This window comes from Achroia grisella, unplaced genomic scaffold (assembly GCF_030625045.1).
Source record: "Achroia grisella isolate CSIRO2021 unplaced genomic scaffold, CSIRO_AGI_Agris_v1 utg402, whole genome shotgun sequence".
NCBI classification, from domain to species: domain Eukaryota; kingdom Metazoa; phylum Arthropoda; class Insecta; order Lepidoptera; family Pyralidae; genus Achroia; species Achroia grisella.
The window spans coordinates 3,407,816-3,428,501 of NW_026712841.1; the positions used below are offsets into that span (position 1 = coordinate 3,407,816).

General features: G+C 31.9%; 1 protein-coding gene across 1 annotated transcript; it reads right to left on the minus strand.

The window, feature by feature from the left end:
- Positions 1 to 131: 131 nt before the first annotated feature.
- Positions 132 to 20,401, minus strand: LOC131844527 (glutamate--cysteine ligase). Its single transcript, XM_059193440.1, has 11 exons — positions 19,973 to 20,401; positions 19,613 to 19,724; positions 12,385 to 12,568; positions 7,106 to 7,278; positions 3,590 to 3,789; positions 3,009 to 3,205; positions 2,498 to 2,669; positions 2,017 to 2,214; positions 1,499 to 1,645; positions 818 to 999; positions 132 to 317 (listed from the first exon to the last, which is right to left on the minus strand). The coding sequence occupies exons 1-11, from the start codon at positions 20,120 to 20,122 to the stop codon at positions 146 to 148; spliced, it is 1,887 nt and encodes a 628-aa protein (XP_059049423.1). The 5' UTR covers positions 20,123 to 20,401; the 3' UTR covers positions 132 to 145.
- Between the last annotated feature and the right edge of the window lie 285 nt (positions 20,402 to 20,686).

The following is a 20,686-nucleotide window of genomic DNA, read 5'->3' on the forward strand; positions in this document are numbered from 1 at the left end:
CCCTGGTGATATTTTTTATACGAATATTGATATATTAAATTAAACTATATAAGGCAACTGTAACTACGATAACAAATACTTAAATAGAATCGAGTGCACTTGAAATTGAAGGCACAATCACACTTGTAAACAGTGGGCACTTCGGCTATGGGCAATCCTTGCTCATCATCTTGCTGAATGCTTTGGGAATGTCTTCATTTGTTTTGGATATATTGCTAGAGCCGAGTAACGTCGGTGCTGGGATCGTGCCCGTTTGTATACCATAAGCGGTCTTCAGTAAATCGTAGTTTATCTTTTCAGTAACTACTGAGTCTTTGCTGTGAAAAGGTAATTTTTTTATTTAGGAGCATTCATACACAACCGTATGTACGAAGTAAGAATACAATGATGCATTCTTATTTCATTATATAAACACTTTCATTCTCAAAAATGACGAGGCGACTAAGGGAATAAAGCACACATTAGTCTGACAGAAGGATCGCGAAATATAACCTTCATAAAACAAATCCTATACTGTGGTACAGTCTGTCTGTAGTAATAATTGGCTAAATAACTATAACTATAACGAGGAGAAAGCCATGACAAGAATATGAAAAAATACAATGGCAAATAGATAACTTGTCAGCAAATGCACTTTACAATTGATTGAAACAAATAAAATTCTATAAGACATTCAAGTACTTCAACATGTTTTGCGATATTTACACGTGAATCTGGTTATTTTTATAATCTCTATGTTAGCCGATTCCGCAAACGTATCATTATGTAATAAGCACTGCTGTATACATCTCATGAATTACGTCAAGAGTAAACTTACTTGTACTCTGGATGCGAAGTAATAAACTGGCGCATCCAGGTGGCCATAGTGGAAATCTCGCCCGATGCGCGGCGCTGTATGAGTTTGAGGTACTGCTGAATCGAACAGTGCGTATCCGCGTCTACGTCCATGCCCGAAAGATAGGACTCAATCAGGGGCACCAGGCCAGGGAATATGCCGTCCTGTGTGTAATGAAAGTACGAATGGTTTTATCTAAATCTAATTTTATTTAATCTAAAACACAATTGTCATGTTACAGTGATATCCAATGGCAAATTTCTACAAATTGATGACTAAGATGATCTAGCGGTTTAGCACACAACTTTACTTGAATGGTCGCACGGTTGTAACATTTGTGTTCATGTGTATGATTGTTGACTTCGGCCAAGGCCAATGAATATTATATAAGTAATTAAAAAAAAATAGAACTCCAATGAGTTGTCTAGCAGTCATAATATAGGCTCTGGTTATTTTGGGACTGGATGGCGCTGTCTGAATTGGCCTGGGTTCTTATTATTATTTATAAAATAAATTATTTAAACCGACTCGATTCCTAATTTGAAAACTACATTTTATATTATGCAAGTGTAAACGGATAGATTGAATGCAGAATATATGCTATGTGTACATGCCCGATGGTATTGTCAGTAAATTGCTGTATATATGAGTAAATATTCATACTTTCCCGTTGACAATTTCGTGTATGGTCATCTCTGCGTACTGGTCTGCGTGCGCGGCGAGGTTGGCCGCGCGCACGTCACGCCGCCACCAGAACTTCTGCGTCAAGCACGCGTCTCGACGCTGCGCACGCTGCATGTTCTCATCCACCTAATTATTATATCATACAAAACATTGTATGCATATGATTTATTTTAATTACATAAATTAATTTACAACCTAATAAATTTATAAATGTGACAATTGAAATGTTGGCCATACGTTTATGCCTGCCTATCTGGATTTTATTGACATTTGTTAAATTCAAATTAAAAAATTATTTATTAATGTAGGACATTTTAGCAGCTTATGAACGTCAAGTTTTTACATTATATTTTTTTTCTAAATGAATGTATTATACTATATACTTTATCAATATATAGAATAGATTTTATTTTACATGAACAGAATCGGGTTAAAGACTACAGCGCACAAATGACGCACAACAATTACCATTAAAAAAAAATTTAAAATGCGACTACCTTACTGATGGGCATGACAAAGTTGAGGTGATAAGACAATATAACTCTGGTCAGCAATACGACGAAACACACGTAAGCGGCATTCTCAAAGTCGGTGAGTTGCGCTTCGCACGGACGGAACTCCACACGCCACCCGATCGGGGAGTTAGGCGGCGGGGGCTTGAAACGCATTGTTTGCCAGTTGGTTGATTGTATGTTCTGTTGAAACAACGTTAAAACATAAAGTGACAGCACAAAATAAAAAAAATAGTACAACAAATATTTATTTTTACACTACATACACTAGTGCCCCTACGCTTCGTACGAGGGTATAGTTCATGTGGTCGTATTACTATATGAAAATATTATACATAGCTTTCAGACAAAATTTTGTCACTACATTAGAAACCGTAACAAAATCAATTACGTAATTTTAGAAGTAGTATTAGTAGGCGAAGAAGTACTAAGAAACAAGTTGAAAGTTGGTCGAAAAACATCAAACCTCAAAGTGATCAGTGTCGTTCTTATCGTCTTGGTGTACTTTTTCCGAGAACAATGAGACTGTGTCGCGAATGAAGAGATGTGCCACATGCATTGCAAGCGGGTGGTCGATGCCCCCCTCGCGCAGCCGCCGATAGATCTCCGGGTCGTGTACAATTTGAATGTCGTTGTATCTGCACAATATACAAGTATTAATATTGTATGTACGCAACATGCGTATTTGGAACAATATAATTAACAACAAATCTGGCGATATTAAGTTAAACTAGCGAATCCAACAGACTTCCTGCCGAGAAAAATAGCGCTACCTATCGGGTCCAATTGAGTTTCCAATATGTATAACATATTTAAAAAAATGTATGTATATATAAATATAAGTACATAATGCTCAAGAATATTTAGGTAGTATTTTTTATAATTATATAGGAGAGTTTAATGAAATTACTAAATCGAAAATATTGTACGTTCGTTAAATTTCCGTGCCTACATACTTATAAAATGTAATTACTTACTTTTCATGCTCTGGCGAGAGGTATGAATCAATGGAGTCGTAACGAGATTTGTGTATGCGGAACTTATTGTTCTGTAGCGGTTCAAGGCCCCGCTCCTCTGGCGTGCGGCAGTCCACCGACGCCGATATTACGTTCCAGCGGCAGTCCACATCGGTCAAGAAACCGCGGTAGACGGGCGACGCTGCGGAGAGCGCCAGCTACACACATTTACAAGTACGAACTTAAGGGGCTGAAACTAAATTCTGACCATTCTATTCATTCACAATGACCTCTAAATCATCGCGACGTCGACATTGAACAGTAAATATAAATACACTGTTTTACGATTATCAGTTCAGACACTGTATTTATTTAAATTTGTTTATAACAAATAATCGATGACCACTACTAACAATCAGGTTTCATAATTGTTGAAAGATAAAGAGTGTATATTTGACATATTACAACATAACCATTTTACTTTTCGCCAGAACTTTCAATTTCGGCAATTATTTGGGCGAAAAAACGAAGCTTTAACGGTATGCAAAGAAAATCATACATATACAAGTATGTATTACATTAACAGGAAAAAGGCTATATACCATTATAGGACATAACGTCGCCAGTTGATCGTACAGTGTTCGTGCCTCATCAATACAGCAAGCCTGGAACGTGAGTTGGAGACAACAGCAGCCCATACCGAAACCCATAGCATCCATATAAACGCAGTCCGGTTTCGCTGCATTTGGTTCCAACTTATGTGAGTCGTCCACTGGGATCTTTGTATTCACATCGCGGTATACTGAAAGATATCGACTGATGACTAATTGACGCCTTATAAATGAGGATGAGTATATGGGAACTCCGTTTTAATTCAATTCTATTTATTTATTCTTCTGCACAAAAAAATGTATACATGGTGGACTTAATGCTTAATTGTATTCTCTACGAGTCAACCGATACTGAACAGAGAGTATAAGGCGGATAGAATTTATTAATAGATGGAAGGATAAGGTAAATAGGAGTACGAGGGAAAAGGACTAATTATATGAAATAGAAATAGAAATAGAAATAATCTTTATTCAAATAAACTCATTACAAGCACTTTTGAATAGTCATATTTTGATTCTACCACTCATTCGGAATGCAGATTCATCACAAGAAGAATGAGCAAGAAACTTGTGTGTTGCTCTTTTTGATAGATGTTTTTTTTATATAAATAATTACAGTGTAACAAGTAAGAGGCATGCGACAATCAACATAGAAATCGCTACACACTCATTATTAGTGTAATCAGATAATATTGTCAGTGCTATGTATTTAAAATTTTTCTACAAAAACATTATTATCGTTAACGAATTCTTCAATTTTATAGTAAGCTTTTTTGCAAAGGAAGTGTTTTATTTGACATTTAAATCTTTTTTCTGGCAGATTTATAACAGACTCTGGTATTTTATTGTAAAACCTTACGCAATTGCCATAAAACGAATTACTAACTTTAGCCAAACGACATTTAGGTAAAATCAGTTTGTTATTGTTACGTAAGCTTTTATTAGTGCAATCACTAACTCTTTTGAAACTGTCTATATTCTTCCTGGCATACATGATGTTTTCATAAATATATTGAGAAGCAACGGTGAGAATATTTGATTCCTTAAAGCACTCACGCAAAGACTCCCTGGAACCCATGCTATAAATGGAGATATATATATATATATATTATACCTAGATACAAACATTGTTTGTGTAATTATACAACTAATATATGCTTAAAGATTATATTGAAAATAAACATATGTACCTACATATAGTAATCTTCAATTAATGATTAATTGTTATAAAATAATATTTTCAACATATCTTCCCTATCCTATCCTTTCTGAAAACTTTATAATTATAAGCTTTAAAAAAATAACAGTGACATGAAGAATAAAAATACGATAACAGGATAATCAAGGATTTAGATAATAACCAGATTAAAAAAAGTTTTATTACAAAAATACAAATATCACTTTTTTGATCGATCAAATCATATGAGTTAATTTAAATAAATTCTAATCATAAAACCAGCAAAATTTGTATTAGTTTTGCATATCAAATGCATTATATTTTTATTTCCGTAAATTAGTCTGATTCCTTTTTATACTAAATATGGCCTTGATACATCCGTCAGCATATCAGTCATATAGCCGTCCTCCTGATACATTTTCACGTAAATTTTTAGTAGGATCTGTGTAGTCAGTATGACGTAATATACAGACACATTTTCTCAATTGTATTATGATTTTAGCGTCGACATTTTTTTTTGTTTATTATAGGACAGCCATACCATATATGAATACTACATATAAATTCATAAAATTTGTAAAACAAACTAAGCCAGTGTTAGACTTTAACAAATAGCAATATAACCTACCTTGCCTTTATAAAATGTTTATAGCAGTAAGAAATAGATGCTGGCCATTAATGTAATTAGCGTTTCCGTGGTTTAGATCTAATGTGGTTATAAAATCGAATCTTCTGGATGTTTGTTTGTTTTTACATTATAATATCACATAGGACCTAAATCGCTGAAGCATATTGAATAAATGAGCAGTTAGAAGCAATTACATGACCCGCGAAGAATATTTCATCTTTTTATTAATTTTTTTTTATTATTGCTCCTCTCATGTTAGTCGTAGCGTGATGTTGTAAAGGCTTTAATAGCCTTTCTCGATAATTGGATTATCGAACACTAAAATAATTTTTCAATTCAGTAGTTTCCGAGAATAGCGCGTTTTAATAAATAAAAATATCTTAAGCTTTATAAGATTAGTAGATATATATAAATAACTACTAGGAATAGATGTAACATATCTTTATATTTATTGTAGTATTATATAATAATATATAAAGATATAAAACCGGAATAATCCAATTCATACTTAAGCACAGGTAAGTTTGCTTAAAATACTTAATTTCCGGGTATTCCCCCATCACAACAACTTGTTGTTTAACCTGTTCTGTAGTATACGAGTGGGTTTATTACCGAATGTAGAAAAATAGCATGTTGCTATAGATATCAAACATTACAGATACTCCCAGTAAAAGAAAATGATCTTTATTACTATATACATAGTAACTAAATAATCTCTGCCATTTTATTTATATTCTAATAACATCTATGCGAACAGTCACCTTAAAGTTCAATGCCGATAGACTACAAGATAATACTGTAAACTTAAAAAAGGCACTCAGCGGGGCAAGAATAGGAATAGGAGGGAAAACAGAATTGTAAAACGCTATGTGCGCGACTTGTAGGACGCGACAGAGATAAGATACGTTTTAAGAAATATCTACCTTTCATCTGTTATTCAATAACGCGAAAGTTTATATGTTAGACTAGCTGTACACGCGACTTCGTCCGCGTGGAATTTAACTTTATTTTTCTATAATAAAGGTAGCCTACGTTACACCTTATTACATCAGATACCTGCCAAAAAAAGTCCCGTCAAAATCGGTCCAGCAATTTCAGAGATTAACTGGAAAAAACAGACAGACAGACAAAAATAGTAAAAAATGATATTTTAGTGTACCTATTTATATTCATATGCATGCAGTAAAAAACAGTTATGTCAATATTACAAACATACACTCCGACTTTATTCATATGTATAGATTTATAAAATGCACATGGGGTGGGGGGTAAATCCTGGATTAAATCCAGGACAGGTATATATTATATCACAGAATATATAATAATATTTCATAAAAGACTATCTAGTAAAACCTTTTAATATAAATAATAAAATGTTTTTAATTGGCAAAGTATTTGAGAAATTGACACAACATTAACTTAGTTTATAGCCCTCTTAGCGATATTTCATTTTAAGAAGGAAATACTAATAACATTAATGCCTACCTAGCACTTATATCGGAAAAATACTGTTGTATTTAAACAAATCGCCTGGTACTTAGATAAATATTTATCATCTTATAAAAAAAAAGAAAATAAATACTATTTAAGATTATTTGTCAGGTACCCTGGGTGTGCAAGTCTGACTCATAATGAATTACCGCTGTTTATATGAATTTAACAAACTACTGAATACTGTTAGTATAATAATCAAGTTACGTACTTGGCAAATTAATAGCAACCTTTTCTCCTCTTCTGTTTCGTATATTTGCTGATAATGTCTTGAAACGTGGGTGTCCAGGAAATATGCCTTCGTCAGGAAAGTACAGAGACTTTGTAACACCATCGTTAGGTGTTGATGGATATGGCGGGCTGGTAAAATTTGGGCATCCGAGTCTGCAAGGTTTTAAAAAGATTCATTAATTACACTTTCTGTACTTGTCATAAACAAAGCAAAACTATACATTTTGTGTACATTGTATGTATACAAAATATATAGGATTGCCAATGTGGTGTGGTATATACTGGATAAATTTTATTACCGTTAGCACAGATAATATAATATTACATACAGATACCCCATCCCATACAAGAAAATGGTTCCTTCCTAACTCGGGCTATTCTTCGGCAGTTCGGATTACTAGTGGGTGATTAGTAATAAAGCATGAAAATAGATGGCAGGTAATTCGGTCTACATGACATCTGTTTTGCAAAGATACATACATAATAGATATTTAACTGTGTCGAACTCCTGATTGGGTACAATCGAAAATTCAATGTAGGTATAATGTCGTTCGCTGACGCTCTACAGACACGGCTAATGTACCTATGTATCTATGTACTATGTTATAGTTACTTTTTTCCATGCCTACTTTTTTTCTCCCGACGTAGATATGTCGTAACGCGTCTGCACTAAAATCGGGCTATCGGTTAAGGAGCAATAGCTCTTTAACGAATAGCCCGATTTTAATACGGTTTTTTTTATTTAAATTGTTATGTGATAGAGATTGATTTTAGCTTAATCAATTGATGTACATGTGGGTATCTCATTTAATTTTCAGTGTATAATTATTTCTCAATATATAGTTAATTATGGTAAACTGGCAATTTGTAAAATCGAAAATAATATCTGCAAACCATCAATCTGTTATATAGGTTCTTTCAGGGATACTACATCGGTGCTAATGACATGTAGGTACTTATTTTGAGTTATACCTATTTGTAGAACCTTCAATTGTTTTTTTGGTATTTATGTAAGTTATGCAGTTGAAATTAAGCTGCGAAATTACAGGGTATTTGGACAAAACATCTATTCTCTCCAGAATGACAACATATGAGGGATATAGCGGGCACGACATGATGACGTAATATTTGTAATGCTGTTTAATAATTTATGTGTATGTATGTACGTCGGATAGCGTCGTAGTTGGATGGATCGTCAGCTTATTTACCATTTCATTTAATAATAGTAGGTAGTAACTTTTGACAATATGGATGAGGGACGGTAACGGTGATGATGATGAGACCACCATTCTGGTGGTGATGATGAGATCAATAATGACTGTTGACGATGGTGACGGTGGTATTTATTTATGACCACTATAAAATTTATCATTGGCGGCATTCTCAACATAATCATCATTATGATGATTGAGAACAAATTAATTAATTGATTAAAAAAGTAGCAAGTATTAGGTAGGTACTAAGTCCTTATATGACTTAAATACAAGGTTCTGGGATGCTGTGATATACTACAGTCTCTAGATTTTGTTTCTTATTAGTATTCCACGACCAAAGTCTATAGACAGAGAAATATAGATTAACACAAAGTTTATTGATGAAAATGGGAATTATTATACATATTGCATTAAAAAATATATATGATTACCATCTAATACAAAATCATTATGTAGTAAATTATTCCTGACATTTTAAATCGAATGAGGTGAAACTAACATTGCATTAACACAACTCTTGAAGATCATAAAAATTTAATTCAGGTAACAAAATATTTAACTTTAACTTTTAAATAATTTATTAATCACAGAATAAACAATTGTTAATAATATACAATAAAAAATTTTTCACTGCTTGTCTGTTATACCACTAAAACTTCAAACACTTCTGTTATTTTTATATTATATTCCAAATAAATCAATATCACAATACAATTATTGCATTAAAATCATTTCATAATAAATTCCTGGTACACAAAATATTCCTGGACTTGTTGATGAATCAATATAATAATCATGTGCTTAAATCATAAACTTATTTGCAGTCGGTTACACATAATATAATAACTTGGAATTTCTTCTCATCACCAGTCCATTGCTTTCTTACTTGTCTAATTATATTATTAATTGCATTGTGATTAATAATTCACAGATTTTTCTTCTGCTTTTTTCTCTTATTTTTACTTGCATTATTATTTTATGCAGTAAAATGTTTACACATATATATATATTTCTTACTCTTTTGAACTCCTGTTCTTTACAGTAAAAATGTTCTTTATCTTCATCTAACTTAAACTTTGTACAGTATTAAGTTGTTGTCAGCAAAATCTGAAAACAATATTATATATGTTACATTTTCATGACCTTGAATGAATTTACATGAAATTAACTAACCTGTAACCTTATTAGCACAATAAACATAATATTCATACATCATATTCATTCAGTTCTAATAAAATATAAAAATAATACTACTGTTCAGCACTTTATATTAATTCATAATTTTCAGTATTTTCTCAATCAATCAAAAATTATAAAATCAATGTTAGTTTTTTGAACTTACATTCATAACAATAATAAAAACCACATTAAAGCGGTCACCAAGTACCTATGTTTATTATATTTTAATATGAAAGATACACACGCATACATATGCAATTTTAACAGCTTATAGTTATACCTGTTATGAGATAATCCTCAAAGACACGATAGTTTATACAATTAATACCAAATCTCAGTTAATAACATAATAAATACGAAATTCGACTATACTCCTAGTTATAAGTACGAGTATATTTTAGACAGAATCTAAATTATAGCAACTAGTGTTTACCGTTCAATGCAATATTTGAAGTTTGCTAGTTATCGACACTGATGTGAAGGGGTCAACGTAAATTGGTAATGATCGACGTTTTCATACAATATTACTTTCCGTCCAGTACAAGATGAGATATTTCGCCAGGGATCAATGTCAATTGGTGGCTATCGACGTTTTCATAGAATTTTAGTATTCGTCCAGTATAAGTTGAAATAGAATCAATTAAAGTGAAAAATTGTAGTAAAATGATAACAATTTACCAGTTTCAGATTTTTTCCTTTATATTCACCTAATTACCTATCTGCATGCCAAATTTGAACTTCCTAGGTCATCTGGAAGTGGGTTATAATTTTGATCTATAGTTGATCAGTGATAAAAATGACGATTTTTGGACATTAATATCTAAATAACCGTTTGAGATATGTTTATGAAATTTGGAACACATATTTATCTCGCAAGTCTCAATATATGAACCAAATTTGACAGGTTTGTGTGAAAGAGTTTTTGAGTTATGAGGGGGTCAAAAGTGGCTCCAAATGGTTCGTGTAAATATACACACGGTGCTGCTTGCCAGTTTACTTGAAACTCTGCTTGTAGATTATCCTATTCTTTTATTCCTATATTTTATATTTTTAACCTTTCATATATGTTGCCAGTACTCGTTGTCGTTTCGATATAATAAAAAAATATGGACCAACCTTCGATTTTAAATGATATTTATATTTGTGATGAAATCTAATAATATAAATTATAAATAACCTACCCTCCAATGGAGAAATTAAAAAAGTAATGATCATAATAGTAATATATAATAGTATTGTGTATGATTTTTGTTTCTAAACTTTGTACAAATTTGTATGGTTGAAAATATCCTTCTACAAAAGCAAAATTCGAGTATTTGTAAAATATAACTGACCATAAGGTCAGTTATACCTTTACCACATTCAATTCTCATATATTAAATTACAATAAGTAGGTATTTAATTTCTTAAAAGACGTACAATGTCACTAATATAATTAACTGCAATAATTACCAGGCAGACCGCGTAGAGTTCAACATAATAGAGTACACTTGTATGAAATTAATCTAATTAATATTTCCCTCTTCTAACTTTCGAAGTTATGAGCGAACAAGTAAATATACTTGCATACCTGTCAAATATGATTTTGACAGATATGCTAGTATATTTATTTGTTTCCTCCTCATTTTGCTTTGCGTCGTCCAGTAAAAATTATACATTGCAATATGTTCCACAAATAAGAGTATAATACAAAATAATGAAATTTTACTGTTTGCAAAGACTCATTAAAAACATCATCAAATAATGCGCTGTAATAAAATCCTGTTATCGATTATTTGAAAATATCGATAAATACATGTATTTATTTTTAATATGGCAACATTTCCTACATAGGTATTATTGGAAATAATATTGCTTGCTTGTTTGGCTGTTTTTAATATACTTATTTTTTTTTATATGTTTAATTAATAATAATAATATATTAAGTGCTTATTATTGGAAAATATAAAAGAGACATTTAATTAGGGCGATACAAATGAAAACAATGCCATATATGAAAGCATTTTGAAACATTAAACTCCGTATTAGCACTGATTAAAGTGTAATTAAGTACTGCAAAATAACAAAATGAGTAAATATATAAAAATTACTTTTCTAAACGCATTATTTCATTATAACATGTATATATAACTTTTTAAAAATAGATTAAACATTTTTGAAAACACAGTTTGTTTTTTAAAACGTTTGCAAATCTATGGAGAATACCATCGATACCAATCACGCCATCTATATGCAATTTTTAGCAATAATAATGACTTTCTTCGCAAGAAGTGCCACTACCGTTAGTAAATTTGGATCTTTATGCCATAAATAGAAGAAATGTTTTCAAACTAATTACAAACCATATTAAGTGATTTGGATGTTCTCTAAAAATACATTACGACGTTCCACCCTTCACCTTGTGTATAATTATTAATACATAGATACATAGATTTATATACACAAGGTGGACAACTTTGGATTAAAGACAACTGAAAACATTTGATATTATAGGTAAATTGTTAAAAAGTATAATAGTCTATAAATATACTTTTTTTAATAAATTTGGAATATAAACAATATTGGAATTAATTTTATATTAATTCCAATATTGTTTATATTCCAATATTTATTGTACAATGTTAGTATTTTATTTTAATCCATACTAATTATAAATCTGACTGTGTGACTGTTTGTATGTCTGTCTATCTGTTTGTTACCTCTTCCTGACTAAACGGCTGAAGGCATTCTAACGAAATTTGATATGTAAACGATGAGGATGGCCATAAGCTAGCATTATACAAATCGAATTAGCTTCGTGTACGTATTATGCAACATGTTTTCCACGCTGTAAACAAAGTCAATTGATACATAAAACTTCTCATACCTCGGAAAGTTAGTTATGCTCATGATTACTTCACCATCTTTCAATAAAGTGCTAGCCTCGGCTCGACGGTATTGCATATTAGCTTCCACGATGTTAAAGTGGGCTAGGAGTCCTCCGTATGGTTTTCCTGGCGTTCCTTCAACCATATAAGCACCATACTCAGGCCGCCACAAGGATTTTACATCTAGAACAAAGTATTTAAATTTATTTATAAATCCATACTAATATTATAAATGTGAAACTCCAGCTTATCTAAAGAAACAGAAATCGCGAGTAAACTATGTACATTTTGTATGGTCTGTCTATTTGTTACATTTTCACGCCTAAGTTACTGAAGCAATTCAGATAAATTTAAGAATAGAGATAAACTTAAATTTAGCGAAGGGTATATACGAGGGGCGATCCAAAAGTAATGATAATCAATATTATACACGGTGATTAAAGTTAAAAAAATTTATTAAATTTATTTCTCTACGTAGTCTCCTAACAAGTCAATACATTTAGTCCATCTTCTTTCTAAACCCATAATTCCCTTAGAATAAAAATCTTGACTCTCCAAAAATCCCTCAACAGTGGCCATCACTTCACCGTCGTCTTCAAATTTCTTGCCTCGGAGGTGTTCCTTGAGCTGACGAAAGAGATAGAAGTCACTGGGAGCTATATCTAGCGAATAGGGCGGGTGTTCGAGCAATTCGAATACCGATTCTTCAATGGCAGCCATCGCAACAGCGGCTTTGTGTGCTTGTGCGTTGTCTTGGTAAAACAGCACTCCAGCCCGCAGTATGCCGCGTCTTTTTTCCTTGATGGCCTCCCCCAATCTTCGTATATGGTCTGCGTAGTAAGAGCCCGTAATAGTGGCTCCCTTTTTTAAATATTCCACCAAAATTACCCTTCAGCATCTCAAAAAACGGGCGCCATAACCTTTCCCGCCGACGCTGACACTTTGAACTTCTCCGGTGCCGGTGAGGAGGCTCGCTTCCAGGTTATTGATTGTTGTTTGGATTCAGGATCGAAATGATGTACCCAGGCCTCATCCATGGTCACCAAACGTGACAAAAAAAATTCTAATCTGCTTGAAACTTTTCGAGATTGACTCTCGAAATGTCGATTCGTTTTTTCATTTGCTCGTCGGTTAACATTCTCGGCACCACCCGCGCAAAGACCTTTTTCATATGCAATGCATTAGTGAGAATTTTTTGAACACTGCCATATGAGATCCCTGTGACCTCAACTACATTCCTGATGGTCACTATTGGATCTGCCAACATTACTTAAACGACTTTTTTCACGTTTTCTTCAGTGAGGGACGTGGTTGGGCGTTCTTCGCGATGTTCATCTTCCGTGGATGTTCTGCCCAGCTTAAACTCCTTGGCCCAGCGTGCAACTGTGAAATATGGAGGAGCAGAGTCCCCCAGTGTTTCCACAAAGTCGGGGTGTATGTCTTTGGTAGACATTTTTGTCAGAGGTAGTTGAGGACAGCTCTTATTTCGTTTTGCTCCATTTTCATGTTACCCCTGCGACGGTTCGTATTCAAACGAATGTACCTCCCGGAAATCGTGGCCTATTTATATAATTTTTTTATGTTAACCTAGTGGGTATAAAAGCAAGCTAAAAAAATTTTTTATTTTAGTTATATGTGCACTGGAAGTAGTGCAAGTTCTGGATCGTACTTTTGTCGCGAAAATAATACATTAAAGGATGTAATAGTGGATGAAACCTGATGTTATCGCGAGTATCAGCTAGTAAAACTGCCCGAGGGCTGCACTGGAAAGGGAAATTTCTATGAATAACAATAAAATGTAACTGGCGTCGATCCAGTTTTATACTAATTCAGATCGTGAAGCAAGTCATTACGATTCAGCTACTTTAAAATACAAAAAATGTCACCCACCCATGCCGATCATTGGCATATGACTCTACCATAAAATATATAAATTGATCAGGCAAATGAGTTAAAAGCCAAACAGAGAAATGCATAAATACATTTTCGCCTACTTTGTCAAGGGGAGAATATATATGAAAATTAGAAATTTTCATAATAGTCTTACAATCTTAAAAAGAGTAGGTACCATACTATTACCATAGCGCGCTAAGGAAAAAAGTATTAAACAATTTAATAATTATAATAACATTGTAACCAAACAAAACCTGAACAAAAACAAGAATTCTCGGTATGCAAGTCTGACACGTAAATTAAATAGACAGATAGATAAATTCTTTATTTACAATTACAGACACATAACGTACATGAGATACTTATTAATTCATGTTTTTTTTATAACTTAAATATAAGAGTTTCATTAAATAAATTACAGTTCTGCAGTTGTTACGAAACAATCGAAGGAAATAAAGGTATCAATTTAAATTTTTCACATACAACCGCATGTTTATACAACATGTAAGTTGAGATTTCCGTAAAGCTATCTTACTTGTTCTAATCTGGTGGAATAGAATTTATTTAAATAAGTATTTCAGGTTTTTTTAATTATTCGATAGATATAGCTTGGGCCCTCATTTGATGTTATAAACAACTAAATATTCGACTATTTCATAAGATGGTCAAATATTATAAAACAATGTTTTATGTGAAATATTTTTTATTTTATTCTGCGCTATCTCATTTTATTTACATTCATATTAACGCTCCGCGAAAGCGGAAGTAGAAAGTACCTACCAGTTATCTTCTCTTGAAGGCTAAATAATGTGATAATTAAGAAAAAAAGCGAAGTGTAATTTTATTTAAAAAAAAAAAGTGAAATTTCAGTATATTTTTCGTATTGATTACTATATAGCTAAGTATATTTTTTATCTGTGAAGCTTAACTTCATAGTTAATAAAAATACAAATGATGTCATATACAATACAATATGATAATTGTTAAACATAAAATAATCAATAGTCACGAAATGTGAAACAAACATAGGTATTTAAGAATAATTGCGAAAATTATATTAAAAACTTTGAACACAAATCAATTAGATCTATAACACAAATTAAAGTAACTGTGGATATGTATAAGGCTGTTAGGTATTTGATTTTTCATTTGGACAATATGGCTAAAATAAGAAATACATCGAGTGGAAATAACTATATATACAGGGTTAATCGGAAAGGTTAGGTATATTCTAAGTTGCAAAAACATACACATGCGAACAAACAACTTTTGTTCTACAAGTTTCCCTGATACCAATGTCATATATGCTATTAAATGGAGATAAAATAAAGTGTATTAAATTTACGCTCCCCAATGTAAGGAAGGTTGATTCAAAAATCGTACCTACTGAACAATAAACTTATTAACTTTGTTGATGATACTGTTTTTCTTGGTATCACATTAGACTCCAAACTGCAATGGGGTGCTCATATTTCTAAATTGGCAAATAGACTTAGTTCTGCCCCTTATGCGGTAAGAATTAGACAATTAACAGACGTGGCAACGGCTAAACTCGTGTATTTTAGCTATTTTCATAGCATTATGTCATACGGTATTTTATTATGGGGCAAAGCAGCTGATATAAATACAGTATTTATTTTGCCAAAGAGGGCCATCCGCTCCATTTACGGTATGGGTTCTAGGGAGTCTTTATGTGAATGTTTTAAAGAATCAAATATCCTCACCGTTCTTCTCAATACATCTACGAAAATATTATGTATGCCAGGAAAAACATTAACAGTTTTAAAAAAGTAGGTGATTACACTAATAAAAGCTTACGTAATGTCAACAAACTAGTTTTACCTAAGTGCCATTTGACGAAAGTCAGTAATTCGTTTTATGGAAATTGCGTAAGGTTTTACAACAAACTCCCAGAGTCTGTAGTCAAGTTGCCAGAAAAAAAATCAAATGTGTCATAAAATATTTTCTTTGTAAAAAAAGCTTATTATAAAATTGAAGAATTTATAAAAGATAATAATGTTTTTGTAGAAAATAACTTAAAATTCATAGCGCTGACAATGTTATCTGATTGAACAGAGATTAAGTGCGTAGCGGTTTCTATGTTGATTGTCGCATGCCTAAACCTTGTTGTTAATTAAATATAAGTAAATCAATATTTATTTAAAAGAGCAACACACAAGTTTCTTGCTTATTTTTCTTGTGATGAATCTGCATTCCGAATAAGCGGTAGAATAAAAAAACTTGACTATTCAAAAGTACTTATATTAAGTTTATTTGAATAAAGATTATTTCTATTTCTATATAAAAATACAATATTAACAAAAGACAGCCCTGAAATCAATTGTTCTATTTCAAGATCAAGAATACTTTTAGACACGTCCATAAAAAAAGGTGGCGTCGCTCTCTGTTATTCCCCGTTATTCGTGTAACAGAGTTGCCAGTTACTTAAATTTCTTACACTTTGTCCATTGTACACTTTGTCTTACGTTTGTTCAACATAGCCACATGATTCATTTAAATCGTTTAATAATAACATTGTCGATCGTTAAAATAATATTGAAAGTGCTGAGCACTTATACCTAATAACGATCACCTTTTGTCTCATAACAATCTAAAAAAAATAACATTTGGAATAGGAAAAAGATTTTAGTTCCACTGTCAGCAATGCAAGCCAAGTTACCTGCCTCCAGGTTACTAGTACTTATAAAACGACGTGCGCACCTACGTTGACTATTATGTCGTAACTGTGGTGGTGTTATGTATTGAATAAGAAAGACGTCCGTTTCATCTAGAGCATTCGGGATGGGATTGTATCTATCTATCGCAAGACAAAAATAAGTAAGATGTGAAGTATAAGTATACGCAATAATAAGATATATGCAATTTTTCTCCAACTTCGTTGTTAATAATGGAGAGTAGTGGCTGAATTACGGCAATAATGACTATGGCATGTGAGGTCTACATTACGCTATTGCATGCTTATGCTATCATCATTCACCGCTGCCGGCGGTCGTACATCGTGAGTAGGGGCGGTGCATCATTCCATTTTCTTCCATTATATTTGGCAATTGATATTATTAAGAAATCTTGTGGTCCAGATCTGTCCTTACAGCAAATTCGAAAATATTGTTTAGGTAATCTTTAATTCGGGTCAATTGTATCTAGATTCATTTCAAATAGATACTAGTATTTCAATACCGCTGTCTTGTTGAAAAAAACCGCAGCATAGAATAAAAAGGCGGTTAAAAGTTCTTTTTGGTTCAGCACCGCCTACATGAGGTTTCTAATGTTGTATGCGTCATTAGCTTCGGATACCTAACACAGCGGTTGATTTATATCAAAAAGTATATTTATAGTGTTAAATGCAAGTCATGGTTTGCCGTCAAGGCCATGAGTCAACTGAATAATGTAAATATACGTAGTTACTCTATATTCTACCAATGTCAATCGAATTTCTGAGATATTAATAACAATAATTTACATTTAGCCTATCATTTAGACATGACCATCAGTTTTTAAAAAATATAAATGTCATATTAGTAGGTCACCTTAGTACCTTATATTAATGATGAAACTATAAAGGGTAGTGAAACCAAAAGAATTATTATTGCGAATTGTCAATTTAGGTGCTAGTACAAAGAATTATTATAGCGAATTGTCAATTTAGGTGCTGTACATACTTGGAAACTATCACAGTTTTCTTGTACTGGCTAATAAAAAATGTGCACCGTCCCTCAAAAATTTATCGTAGTTAATTTCTGGTGAATTCTCCACGATGCATTAACTGAATTCATCTCTTTAATCTCCGTTGGTCCGACAGAGTATACCGTCAGCGCATCATACTATGAAGATCCACAAAATAAATGTAGTAGGTAGGTTATATGCATCGCTTGTATATATATATATATCTATCTATTCTATAAATAATATTTTTTTTATTGATTTAGACGATTTTGATGTGGTTTTCACTTAGGGACCGGAGAAGTTTCTTAGATACATGTAATCACACTTTTCCTTTTAGGAGGCGAACTGTTATCTTAGTCATGTATTCGGAACACGTAAAAAGTAGTGCATTTTAATTTTGAATCATCACGCTATTTCTTTTAGTAGCCAAGCAGCATACTTTCTTTAAAAGTCATAGTTAAATATTATTAATTATTTACAATTTTATTTTTTATTTATATTTGTATGGTAGGTTTATTATATCAACAAACGATGGCGCTATTTTATAATTAAAACTGCAACAGTCCGTGTGTAGATAGTATCAGATTAAATTATTTTCAGAATTTAGGGAGGCACCAAAGGTAATGGTAATGAACTGTGTTTAAAAGTTATCAAAAAATTCACCATTCAACTACAAATTATATAGCACATTATATTATAAGCACACATCATACGTTCTATGCGTACACGCTCATGAAGTGTGGGGAATAGCATCTGGCATTTATTCAGCGTGTGTTGTTTCATTTTTTTGTTAATCCATGGCTCTGGCGATCTGGGGATTCCCCTAGACATTAATTTATTTTCTTACCAAAGTCCATGGCTTAACTTGTCACACATCAAGATCATATATTAACATTTAATGAGTTGGCACATGTGAATAATGTATAAGACCGCACATAGCATATAAATTATAAAATTTATTATATTGTGTTATTCCAAGGTTTCCAGTTCAAGGTGACCAATTTTGCAATTTCATCCCAGTCCATAACTTCTAAGTTGCTTAAGAAAGTTGTATTATGAAGCTTTCATTCAGCAATTCCAAGTATGGGTTGATGAAAAGCACACTCATAGCAATTTCAAAAATTCACTGATTTTCATAACACAGCCTTTTTAAGCATGTTCATCTCTAAAAGACTATGACTCGAGAAATATATTTATCATTAAAACAACTTAGACAAATGGGTACATATAAATTAGGTTATGTTCATAATATTAATGTAATACTTCATAATGAGGAAAACTAAGCTGCTTTTTTTTAAATTGCAATATATTTTTTTAATTATACAAGTGACTGTAAACTGTTGTGTGCAAAATGTTTAAAGAATTAAACATTTCGCATTGTGTGTTTTAAATTAAATGTCTATCATGGAAAAAATAATGTAGTTTCATTACCTATTACTGATCTAAAGATATTACACAGGATTCATAAAAAAAGTTATAGTGATGTTATTTTAGTGCAAACCAGAATAAATGCGATTAGTTTTTGTAGAATCAAGACAAATAGATTAGTAATACAGTCACATATTTAGTTTGTATAAAATCTAAACATGGCATTGAGATAGTGTTATTGTACTCTACAACAATAAATGAATACTTGATAATTATAATTACTTTGTGGATCAGCAAGTTCCTTTTCCTGCAACTTGGGGAGAAGTTCATCAGCTCGAAGGCTAACAGTAGCTCGTTTATTTTCATCATCAAATTTAACAATTATATATTCCACCTGAAATTATGTACATATCATTAGCTAACATATAAAATAATAAATAAAATAATTTTATTTTTTAATTTTATACAGTTTAAATAAAATGCTATAATTTTTATTACTTCGTCACAACAAATTGTCACAACTTCAGACTAGTACAAAAATATACTTATCAAAAATTGCATGTAATTGAAGTACTAAATTAATATTTTTTTTAAGGAATAGATTGATTGTCTTTTCATTGTATACATATATTATACTTGTACCTCATCACCCCATTTCAGTACATCACCGGTACGTTCTCTCAACTTGCTATATAAATTTATGAATTGCTCGATTCCGTGCTGTCGTACATGCTCCGCCAAAGCCTTCGTTTCTTCCCACGACAACGGACTACCCTCTGATAACAAACCCATAGTAGCTATACGATATCTCCAATAATAGATTTCAACACAGATTTTCCAAGTTTTGCACTGGAATAAACTGTTTTCACGGGTAAAACAAATATGTTAAATTGCATATATTTTTATTTCAGTTACACTGATTATTAAAGACAATTTTTAACACAGAAATGATTATTAGAAAATTATTATCGTTTTTTAAATAAAATACAACTGTAGAATATATGACTACCGTCTGAAGAAAATGATAGAAAATAAGGATTGATAAGAACACTCGTTTGAAAATCTACTATATATATACTATATGATAGGTATCAAAAATGAAGTAAGGATAGGAAAGGGAAAGATAAATCAGGGACAATGACATATTTGATAAAATGTCATCCTGACATTTGAAAAACTACATTATGATTATTTTTGTAACATATATATATATACATTTATTTACATATATACATTTGTCTCATATAAACTAATATATAAGTGTCAATTCGAACTTTATAAGGTGCATAGTGATTACTTGCTCGTTTATAACAATTTTCCCAAACTTTATTTGAGTTACTTTATTTTGATCTTTTT

Coding starts and splice junctions, on each gene's coding strand:
- LOC131844527 (XM_059193440.1), bottom strand. CDS start 20,122: ATGGGTTTGTTATCAGAGGGTAGTCCGTTGTCGTGGGAAGAAACGAAG. Junction 3,206..3,589: donor CGACGTTATGTCCTATAATG/GTATATAGCCTT, acceptor AAATGTGTGTAG/CTGGCGCTCTCCGCAGCGTC. Junction 1,000..1,498: donor ACGAAATTGTCAACGGGAAA/GTATGAATATTT, acceptor CATTACACACAG/GACGGCATATTCCCTGGCCT.